The sequence below is a fragment of the Formica exsecta genome, unplaced genomic scaffold, assembly GCF_003651465.1.
Source record: "Formica exsecta isolate Colony F162 unplaced genomic scaffold, ASM365146v1 scaffold3, whole genome shotgun sequence".
Lineage (NCBI taxonomy): Eukaryota > Metazoa > Arthropoda > Insecta > Hymenoptera > Formicidae > Formica > Formica exsecta.
In genome coordinates this window covers 1,314,280-1,325,376 of record NW_021850256.1, presented here as the reverse complement: position 1 = coordinate 1,325,376, position 11,097 = coordinate 1,314,280, and the positions used below count along the sequence as shown (strand labels likewise).

The 11,097-nt window shown below is 30.5% G+C and overlaps 3 protein-coding genes and 1 long non-coding RNA gene across 7 annotated transcripts in view; 1 reads left to right on the top strand and 3 right to left on the bottom strand.

Annotated features, from left to right (window-relative positions):
• LOC115237574 overlaps positions 1-1,326 on the top strand; it is a 3,823-nt gene extending 2,497 nt beyond the window's left edge. The window contains exons 2-5 of the mRNA XM_029810708.1: positions 107-224; positions 295-369; positions 527-709; positions 1,004-1,326. Coding sequence (XP_029666568.1) covers positions 107-224; positions 295-369; positions 527-709; positions 1,004-1,218 — 591 coding nt within the window. The 3' untranslated portion in view covers positions 1,219-1,326. The remainder of the gene's footprint in view (positions 1-106; positions 225-294; positions 370-526; positions 710-1,003) is intronic.
• A 519-nt stretch (positions 1,327-1,845) lies between these two features.
• Positions 1,846-2,731, bottom strand: LOC115237535. Its single transcript, XM_029810632.1, has 3 exons — positions 2,716-2,731; positions 2,458-2,625; positions 1,846-2,241 (listed from the first exon to the last, which is right to left on the bottom strand). The coding sequence occupies exons 1-3, from the start codon at positions 2,729-2,731 to the stop codon at positions 2,042-2,044; spliced, it is 384 nt and encodes a 127-aa protein (XP_029666492.1). The 3' UTR covers positions 1,846-2,041.
• A 318-nt stretch (positions 2,732-3,049) lies between these two features.
• On the bottom strand, positions 3,050-5,150 carry LOC115237565. Its single transcript, XM_029810692.1, has 2 exons — positions 3,589-5,150; positions 3,050-3,296 (listed from the first exon to the last, which is right to left on the bottom strand). The coding sequence occupies exons 1-2, from the start codon at positions 4,013-4,015 to the stop codon at positions 3,184-3,186; spliced, it is 540 nt and encodes a 179-aa protein (XP_029666552.1). The 5' UTR covers positions 4,016-5,150; the 3' UTR covers positions 3,050-3,183.
• Positions 5,151-5,951: 801 nt separating this feature from the next.
• Positions 5,952-11,016, bottom strand: LOC115237548. Of its 4 annotated transcripts, none has more exons than XR_003884358.1 (4): positions 9,851-10,847; positions 9,642-9,772; positions 7,667-8,600; positions 5,952-6,567 (listed from the first exon to the last, which is right to left on the bottom strand). It is a non-coding gene; the product is annotated as an uncharacterized LOC115237548 (long non-coding RNA). The 4 variants fall into 4 exon arrangements; XR_003884360.1 differs by lacking the exon at positions 5,952-6,567 and adding an exon at positions 10,864-11,016 and having other exon boundaries at positions 7,629-8,600; positions 9,851-10,092; XR_003884359.1 differs by lacking the exon at positions 5,952-6,567 and having other exon boundaries at positions 7,629-8,600; positions 9,851-10,092; positions 10,484-10,847.
• Positions 11,017-11,097: the final 81 nt, after the last annotated feature.

Sequence of the window (11,097 nt, the reverse complement as noted above, 5' to 3'; positions counted from 1 at the left end):
AACCGCTTTTCTCACATTTGTTGCGACTCACGAATAAGTCGTCGGTGATGATAATATATACTTCGCTAATTCCAAATTATAAAATAAACCGCTATTTTAATTTCAGATAACAGTGGTATTACTGCTATTCGCGGTATCGATGGTCAGTTCCCTGCCGCTCGCCAATGTGCATGTGAAATTTGTATCACCCTCCAATGTACACGAGCACAGCATCACAACAGACGGTTAGGCATAAATTGCGCAGTAATGCTTTATATTGCATTAAATTATTTTAATATATTCGTTTCTTTTCAGGGGATCGAACATTGGCTCAAAAGTCATTTATCTCGATCGGCCGAAGAAGCTCGACAAAGCGTTCTAAGGATCTCGGTGACTATTTTATATTCTTATATTTCTGCAATTATTTTAATATAATTAACTAATAGTATAATAGTATTGTAGTAATCTGTATAAATAATGTTTCTTGAGATATTTCTAGTATAGATAAAAATTATTTGTATTTGCGATACGTAATATATTTTTACAGATTATAATTACAGAACGAGTCCACGGCGAAATCACGTACAGCAGACGATACCGATAACGAGTTCCGAAAACGTTGAATCCCTGTGGCCGGTCGGTGTCTTCCTGCCGCCGATTGACATCAATGATCTCGGATATAGTTGGCACGAGGTGCAACGTGGTCTTCCTAATTTCTACAAATTCGAGGGTAAAAGTATCTTTCTTCACCGACAATTTTGGTTGATAAAATTCATTTACATCTATTTGCTTTTGATTACGTACTTTTAATTATATTTTTAATTATACTTTCAATTATATTTTCAACTATACTTTTATACTCTGAAAACCAATTAGAGATTCCAATATACATTGGAAAAAAAATAATTAGGAAGAAATTAATTATACGTAGTTTTTTACTTAAGTCTTGAGTAATATACAATAATAACACAACGCTTTTGTTTAGTACCAATATGTTCCTAATTTTAGTTTGTTTTGATTGTAGAACAAGACCCGTATTTATTAACTGGCCGTGAAGCAATGATGGCAGTTAAATATCTCTATGGATTAGGTGAGCTTTTCTTCGATGATTTTCCGCATGCAAAAGCATTGCTGCGAAATCAGGAAGAGAGGAGGTTCAATGGTTTGCATGGACAAGTTCTGGGTAGTTTAAATCCTAGATCTCCGTTTCGCAGGCAAGGTGTTGAGAAGCAAAATTAAACTAAGAGTGATCAGATTGAAGTTATTTATACCCAGTAAAAAGTTATTTATATCCAGTAGAGATATTACTGTGCTCTAGAGAAAAATCATATATAAGTTTAATTTGCAATATATAATATCTTTTATAAATAAAAAATGTATCATATATATCTTTTTGTGATACACTAAAACAAAATACAATATATTAGAAATTAAAATATAATTGCTCAAAGATAAAAGAAAAACAGAGATGATATGTTTAAGAGTAATCTTTTAAAATTCTAATTAATGATGATATATACACACACACACATATACAGGGTCTCCCCAATTTAAATGTCAAAACTTTAGGAGTGTGTAGGGGACCGATAAACTAAGACAAAAAGTTCTTTAGAGATTTGCTTGTTTTTGCTTAGAAAATTTGCTTTAGAAAATTAGAGGATTATAGATAAGTACGCGACAACGCGAAATTTTGTTTCTAATCTAATTTTACCTCAGGAGGATTTCATCATACAATTACGTTAAATGGCAAACATTTTTTCTACTTTTTCATTACAAAAAAATTAATTAGAAATTAAGAAAATTAGTTAGTAAACTAAAACAAAAAATACATCTAAATATTTAAAATAAAATATATATCTAACATAATAAAATATACATAATAAAATACACTTTATTTGTGTGACTATGCTTATTGTAGAATATGTTTTATAAAAAACACATTATTTCAACATACACAAACATATCCACCAAAGTGCCGATTCTTGTGTCTTTTTGTGTGCTTTACAAAACGCTCACAATAAGTTTAATCATTTTAGCCCGTTCATATTAATTATTTATGTCCTCAAACTAACCATCGTACTAAACATATAGCTATTGTTATTAAAAATGTATTGACGCTTGTTCTCATCACTCCATTACAAAGGTCTCCATAACAGAGACACATATACACTTTTTTGTAATTCCACACAGTATAAGCACATCTCTCCTCGTTGTCATCGGGACCTCGTTGGAAGCACAATCTCTGCGTGGCGGTACCATATTCTGTCCAGTATAAATTTACCAAAATTTTAAACAAATTTTTACAGAATAAAATTGTGCTAATATCAAATTATAAAATCTTTTTTATTATACTTAATTTAACTTTAATAATAATATAAATTTTAATATAAATCGGAGAAATATGTATTTTTATTATAGAATAAAATATAAATTGTATATGTTGCCGAATATAAATGTATTAAAAGCAAAATAACTCACCATTATTTAAATTTTGGCTCTCAATTATTTTTCCACACCATCCAGAAACACACGGTACCGCATCTACACCTTTTTCAAGTGCAATTTGCGTAGAATTCATAATAAAAGGATCCTTACAGGAGCCAAGTTCTCCTCTCGATCTACAACTTACGCATCTTCGAAAAATGCCTGTAAAAACGTGAGAGAAAGGACTGTAATTTTTACCTGAATCACCATTTCACTTGCGTAGCATGTGCGAGCGCGCGTTTTTGGGCGTACAATCACGTGGTAACATTCATTTGCTGTTAAAATGTGGGGAAAATGTGTAAAAATCGTAAAAAATCCATTAAGTGCCAATTATTTTATATATTCACATAAAAAAACCATATCTTTCTCGATCACCGAATAATACACTCATAAATATGGTGTTTTAATGGACTTTTTACGATTTTTATACATTTTCCTCACATTTTAACGGCAAATAAATGTCACCACGTGATTGTACGCCCAAAAAATTATAAGAAACCATCCAAATTTTACGTCCCGGCTGGGGGCAAAAATCGACGACTTTTTAACATACTCCTTTCTCCTAATTTAGAAGATTACTAGTCTCCACAAGATGCATATATTATAGTTATGTAATTTAAATAAAATGGCTTTGTATTCCAAATATAATACGACAGAAAGAGGATAGAAAGGATATAGTTTATATATTTAGTTTGTTTATAATTTAAGCAGCTAAATTGGTTAATTTACTGCAAATCTCGTAGTGACAGGCCACAAGTATGTTTCACGATATTTTTCCCATTCAGTTATGTTCCCCTCTTCTACAAACTCACCACCAATATCTTTAAGGATTACTATTAAAAATTGACAATATTAGATTCAGGGGATGAACAATAAATATTCTAACAAAAAGAAATTATATATCAAATATACATAAGTAACAAATATTATTGAAAATATAAATTGTTCGTGTGTGTGTGTGTTGATGTTTATATCGTATAATAAATTAACCAACAATTTTTCCAATTTGATAACTTGACGTTTAAAAAAATATATTATGTAGCTAAAAAGATCAAAGATATTCAATATAATATCATACATTATAATATAAAAATGAAATGTTAAATTGTTATGCCATAAATTTACGTTCAATCCTATAATTATATTTATTTTCTTTTTCTTGTCCCTCTTTACCGTGACATCGGTAAATACCAGCGTCGGCGATTGAAAAGCTTTTAATGACCAGAGAAAGATCTGGCTTCGTGTAGATTCTATTGTACGAAATGTTATTATCCATTTCCAATTCGACTTCTTTTTCCGGTCTCTTTTGATACCGATCTTGGTAGTACCAAATTTTCGGTTGAGATTCCTCGTGATCGTTGCTTCTATGAAAATTTGGATTCCCAACAATTGACCGAGAAATACGTTGATTCGAATAATATGTATATTCTTCATATATATGTATGTGTGTGTTTGAGACATCATTAATAATTAAATAATAATTAATTAAAAAAAGAAAGATTAAAGAAATTCGGTCATTTCTGGTTTGATTTATATAAACGATTAGAACCATTATTCATTTGCAGATTCATATATAATATGCGTATTATCTTATTTTTACAATTGCGTATATTTTCGTGTGAATCTCTTACCAATAACGACATGCTAATATAATAGTCGTATGATTCTCGGCACTGACAAGCAAATATTCGTCGTTCTCCTCGGATGTAATTAATCTGTCCTTATCTCTGCAATATTTATTAACATTAACAAGCGTACCATCGATAGCAAAACAGTTTGTGTACGTCAAAGATGCTATCGTTAACCAAATGAGATACATAATCGTATATCTGTTATTTGCTTTAAGATCGATTAAAACTAAAGATAAGCAGAGAAAATGTATATATAGTACCGCTTGAAGTAAGACAATCGAGAAAAAATATACATATTTATGCATATCAAGGTTACGTTCCAAAATATTCTTTCCGATCCGAGTGTTTCCGAGCCGATTCATATCGAATAAAGATTTCCTCGGAGTAGACATTTTTTGAAACGTAATCCAAGATTTTTATTATAAAAGAAAATAGTATATAATTTCTATTCCAACTTAAATGTAAGTCCGGAGCTCTGCGGCTCACAATTAGTATATCAAAAAGCAGAGATGGGTAAGTTAATATCCTTTTTTAAATCGCCTTATATTGTTTTAAAATTTTGTACATAAAAAGAACATTAATATTTAGTTCCTCTTAAATGTTTATTTTTATTTGTATTCCTGAATAATGTTAATGGTAAGGTTAGTGTATTTCAAATATGAGCGGGAGTTGATGAAAATTCTAGACTAATCAAAAGTGGCCCCCTTATGGCCAGTCTCTGATTAGAGGGTCTCTAAAATGGACGAATGAGTGACAACGGTAATAAAAATACAAATATCTTTGAAATAAACACATTAAATATGTATGGTTCCCTATTTCTAATTTGTTAAATAGATAGCGGCTATTAATTTTAATATATTTTTCTTAAAGTGATAATAAATAATAATAAGTAATAGTAAGATAGTAATAATAAATAATCTAACAATGTGAGTTATTATAGATGGAATACGTTATATCTAAAATTACCTGTATTTGGTGAAGAAATTAAATGAATTTCGTTGAATACATACTTATATATGTTATACATACATAATTATACATACTTATATATATGTATATATATATATAAAATAAACTTTTTTATTCCCAAAATCAGATATCAGTTTCAACAAAAGAATATTTAAAAATGTTTATTTTTAAAAAACGTTTTCTGTCTTTGCTATAAATCAAGTTTACAAAAAATTTTATTTGAGAACTTTTTTATTTAACTTATACTTTTTATAATTTTTTCATGTTATCCATCGATCTTTTTTAAGGACATGTCTTCGTAATGAAAACATGACTTCCTCAAAATGAAGGCTGGAATATAATGTTGTTTTTTTATCTTTCTTAATCTTTGTATCATCCATTCTTTATTTTAAGGGTATCCCTTCGTAACAAAAACAAATAAAATTAAAAATTAAAAACTTTTTTCTAGAGGTGCACGATTGGCAGATAGTGACCGGTATTTAGGATTTTTCACATATAAATCGTATTCAATTGTGTTCAATCGAGACATATTCAAACGATCGAGACATGTTCAAATTCAGTCATTATTTCTCTATTTATTGCAGGATAATATATGTATTTAACAGTTTAATCTAAAATGAATCTGAATATGAATCTTTATTTTGAGAAAGTCATGTTTTCGTTACGAAGAGATACCCTTAAAATAAAGAGTGATTGATATACAAAGACTAAGTCATATCCTTAAAAAAGATCGATGGATAACATGAAAAAATTATAAAAAATATAAGTTAAATAAAAAAGTTCTCAGATAAAATTGTTTGTAAACTTGATTTATAGCAAAGAGAGAAAACGTTTTTTAAAAATAAACAAAAGTATTATAAAATAAAAATTGTAGAACATGAAATTAAGAAAAGAAAGTGAGTTAAAATCCTCCTGAGGTAAAATTAGAGGATTGTAGATAAATACGCGACAACGCGAAATTTTTTGTTTCTAATCTAATTTGTTGAGCAATAACTTGAGCAATATGAAGCTCATAGTAAGGGAAGCATACTAATCCTCCTGGACATCACTCTCGACGAGGAGCTATACAGCGCGGGAAATGATCAATCTAATACAGAAGTTGCAAAAAAAAATATAAAATTATACTATCTGATGAAACTATCGTGTGTTTTATGGCATTAAGGACATGGATAGTATATTGGCCAAGGTGATCGTCAACCGCAAGGAATTAATTGCAAACACGATCAAAACTTCGTTAAAAGATATATCGGAGTTTTCTGAGAATACCGATTACATTATTCTCTTTAGTGAAATGCAGATAATCAAAGAGGAAATAATTAGTTTGTCGTTGGCTCGAAAACGAACCGAAATGACCGAAGAGGATAATGGCGTAAATATGCAGCTTCACGTCTTCATTACGCTCGTAGATATAAAACCGAGATTCGATGCGGCGTTCGACGGTTTTAAAGATCCTGTGAAAATTTGGTTATACGCTGATCATCTTGGTATTATCACACACGAACCTCTGAAACAGGGAATTGAGCTTGAGATATTCGATATTTATAATACTTCGTACGACTTGTACCTCAATAATAAGAAGCTTATTGTAACAATGAACAATATACCGGTAGATATACCCTTGTTAAACGAATAGATGATAAAAGTCGTGAAGCCAGGAATGTCATTACCATGCTAATGAATGCCTTATTGTTTAATGTTATCTTTGTGATAGATGAAAAGCAAAACAACGGGGAAAAAGAAGCTGAATAGTTTAGATCTCACTCAACTTTTATCTAATTTGAAGACATAATAACATAATATGTAATATGAGAAAACAAAGTGCTAAATCTCATGAACAAAAATCGTTATTACACTTTATAATATGTACACTTTGCTGTATTCAGCTACTTTTTCCCCATTGTTTTGCTTAGGAAAGTTGAATGAGATTTAAACTATTTAGTTTTTTTTTCATACGAAGGATTAGTTAATTCAGCTCTTTTTATCAATGAAAGTATTTATATCATAAAAAGCATTAGAAAATGTTTATAATTAGTTAAGTTAATATTGCAAGACGTCCTTTTTTTGTTTATTTTATTACATATAATGATTTAATATTTATAATTTAACATCATTATGTATAATGCAGTCTTCTTCAATAAAAGTTATATTCATATTGGTCATTTTGTAAATCAAAAAAATATAAAAAGTTATAGCAATTTTATATACGTATTTCGGAAATAAATTCTTTTTCATAATTTTATTACATTTATTTTTCTATCTTGCATATCAATCATTATAAAAAATATTGATCATTATAAAAAATAATTCGTGAGTTTATACCGTAATATTATATCCCACACAGCACACTTTATCCTGAAGATATCCCAAATTGTCCCAGATTTCCAAATGCAATCCTAGAGATGACTCAGTAAGTAACGTCCAGGATATCCTAATAAGATATCTTATGCAAAGCCAAGGGATATGGCAGGATATCGTATTATATAGCAATATACGATGAGCACATTTTGCATCCATCATTATTATTGTAAAGCATTCAGGTTAATAAATATCTTATTAGACATAAACATTTAATCATAGCCTTTATTAACATAACAGAGGATTACTTTTTAGACATGCCCACGCTTCGGCCTTTTTCCAATCTGTTGGATCACTGGAGGGAGTGGATAAGAGTGGCATAGGTCTGTGCGATTGAACGGATCTGTGATGACCGGGTATCATCGAAGCTGGCGGCGGATGCACGAAGGGTCCGTGATGATAGCTTGGTGTTTGTTGGCCGTATCTGGGAGTAAGCTGGCCATGATGCGATGTGTGATGAGGCATTTGGTACGAGGTCATGAATAGGGTCTGGCCAGACGACGTGTATGGTATATTCGGATACACTCCGCCGTCAACCGGCGGCGTCGGCCGTCTCCGGGGTGTATGGCAGATAATGATGTGGTGTCTGATCCGCCACTTGCGACAGCAAATGCAACATGTGATGCGAAAGATTCTGCGCAACTCGTTGGATTGCTTCTTGATTCATTTGTGTAACAATCAAAATGACAATGTACAGAACCATTCATAGATAATTTCAATCATCTCGTTGGATAGAGTTCTTGGTAAAATAGCTAATAATGCAGAATAAGATGACATCTGTTTTGTTTTGTAATATAGTTTGCATAATCTGTTTGTTTGTGTAATGTTAATATATTCACTGCAGTATGTGTGTGTATGTGTGTAGAGAGAGAATGAAATGTAAAATATATTTTAAAATATATAATCTAACATTTTATTTTAAATAGTTACAATTTATGGTAATAATATAGACTTACCGCTGACTGCTCCCGGTATAGCAGTGTAAGGTGTTCTAGAAGTCATCGCGCCGCGTAGTGTACTAGGAATAGGGACCGGATCTCTGAAATGTTTCTTGAACCAGCGCAACAAGTCGCTCATTGTACCAAACATCTGTCCGCGGAATTTGAAGCCCTCGGACATCATGTATTCATGGCGACAACGAGTGCGTGGCAAATACAAGAACAGAACCTTTCCAGGATAGGTCTGTAAAAAGAGCAGAAAAAAATACTTATAAACGTAAATACATTTATAATTATAAATGTATTTGTGGAAAATTAAATGGCTGCTTTAATGAAATATCAAACACTATTTCAAAGGGCTATCAAACCGATACACATAAGGAAAGCCACAAGCAAGTGCAGATTGCATAATCAAATACTGTAATCAATGTATCATATTAATCTTTATATATTTTAACTCTTTGTTTAATTCGACATCACATTTTGTTGCTGGATCCTATGTTAAGTCTAGTTCGATATAGGAATATATGACTATTTATAAACATTTTAACAATCTCGAAAATATTTCTTGTAGTATTATTATTATTGCATTTACTTTTGTGGAGACTCCTTTCCTTCTTTTATGCATGTTATGTAATCTGAGAGATTATTGAAATATGGCAAAACATACAAACTGTATAGTATAAGTGTAGATAGCTGAGTCAAACAAACATTAAAGATCCTATTTTTTTTTTTTTTTATTATATTAGGGTCACTTGTGGAAATCATGTTGTTAATGTGTTAAAACATTAGATTAATGATCAAAGATTCAAAATTAAAATAAAGACAAACTTGAATTTTTTAAGAAATGCCTATTGTATGAAGTTATTTCGGTCTAAATAGAAATCATATTTATAAAGCATATTTTATGAAGATTGTTTCGATGACTTTTGTGACGTGTGTATTTATTTATATTTACAAATAATATGAAATTTAAAAAATAATTTGAATTATTTAAATAATTTGGATTTTTTTAGATCGTTTTCCGTAATATCCTAGCAATTATACAATCCACTGAAGAGGATCCCGAGTGTGGAATCAAAACATATGAATAGCAACATGTATTATGATTAGATATTTCATTGAATATACACATATACGCAATTTCAACAAGCAATTTAGCTCGTTTTATTGACCTTTCTTTAATTCAAGTATTTGGAAATAGCTAAATTGCACATGGAGCTTCTCGAACAAAATCTCAAAAATGGTCTAGACCATAAAGGGTTAAGCACTATAATAGATATACCTCTGATGTACGTGTAATACATCTCCAAAACCTTCAAATAATTCATTGGCGATGGCATCCCTTTCAGCTTCCTTTTCTTGCTCTTCCTCTGATTCTTCATCCTGAATCCTTCGAAGACGTTTAAAACATTTCTATAACAAGACATCAGATTCTCAATATAAATGTTTTTCTCTTTTCTTCTTAAGGATAATCTAATCCATAAAACATACCCTCTCAAATCTAACACCTAAATTTTCTTTAATCAAATCATAATCTTCATCTTCCAAGCGATCATCAAAATCCTCATCATCACTTCATTTACGATTCTTATGATGGTTTGAGCCATCACTGTCTTCATACTTGCTTTCCTCTGTGCGATTGTCATTTACCAAATCTTTCAATTCTTCGCGTAATTGATCCTTATCGTCAACAAGATATATCAATATTGTCAATACTGCATATTAATTTAGAGCTGTGCATAATATAGAAAATGTATAAATATAAATTTTGATAGATATATACATGTACATGTTGTAAGAAATTAATGAAACAAATGGACATATGAATAAGAAATATAGCTAAAGTGCGCTAAAGCATTTGATATATTATCGCAGATAAAGAATAAAGATTAAAGAGATAATGAATAGGCACACGAATGGTAAATTGAAAAAAAATAGATTTTTTTTCCAGGGAGAAAATATAAGTGAAGGAAAGAAGAAAAAAGAATAATTATGAGAAAGACATCATAATCTTGAGAGAAACAAGAAACTGCAGACATATGGAACAAATACAAACCAACCATACTTTAATTTTCAAAGTAAGATAACTATCTTTATAATATAAGGTTACTTTATTTAACCCACTCTTTCGGTGCTGTATGGGATATCGTTTAATGGATAATTTAGATTTTTCGTAAGAAAAAAACTAAAATTGGCGAACGGTTATATGCGAATATTTAACACATTATTATATGAATATATAACACAAGCAGTCTTAAGAAATATATATAAACAAATTCAAATATATATTTATAAACAGTCTGGCTTGCTTAAGCGTTAAGTTGGCCATATGTATAGTTTTAAGTTATTTATTATATTGAAGAAGGAAGAGGAATAAACTTTAAAAATATTGCGTTTTGAACAATGAAGTCTGTACGCGCTGACTATTTTGATAAGAAAACAACGTATCTTATCTTATTTAATCATCAACTAATGTATTGTATAAACAATTTTTGTATTCTTACCAATACCTCGCGCTCCAAGAAAATTCATAATGTGAGAAATAGCGCGTGACACACACACAACACACACACTTTCGGGCAGTGATGCCAGAATGCCCACGCTTTTCGAGTAGAGTTCCAAAATTTACTTTCCGGTATTAGAAGGAAGAATTTCTTTGTCCCGATTGGTCAATCGGACGCTACTCTACTTCAAGGAATAAATTTTAGTACGCGACCCCGCGATAGCGGACCAACCAG

Bases quoted from the DNA above. Each gene is read 5' to 3' on its own strand.
- LOC115237535 (XM_029810632.1), bottom strand. The intron at 2,242-2,457 runs GTGAGTTATTTT...TATACTGGACAG, and splicing joins GAGCCAAAATTTAAATAATG to AATATGGTACCGCCACGCAG.
- LOC115237565 (XM_029810692.1), bottom strand. From the start codon at position 4,015: ATGGTTCTAATCGTTTATATAAATCAAACCAGAAATGACCGAATTTCT. The intron at 3,297-3,588 runs GTAAATTTATGG...AATTTTTAATAG, and splicing joins ATATAATTATAGGATTGAAC to TAATCCTTAAAGATATTGGT.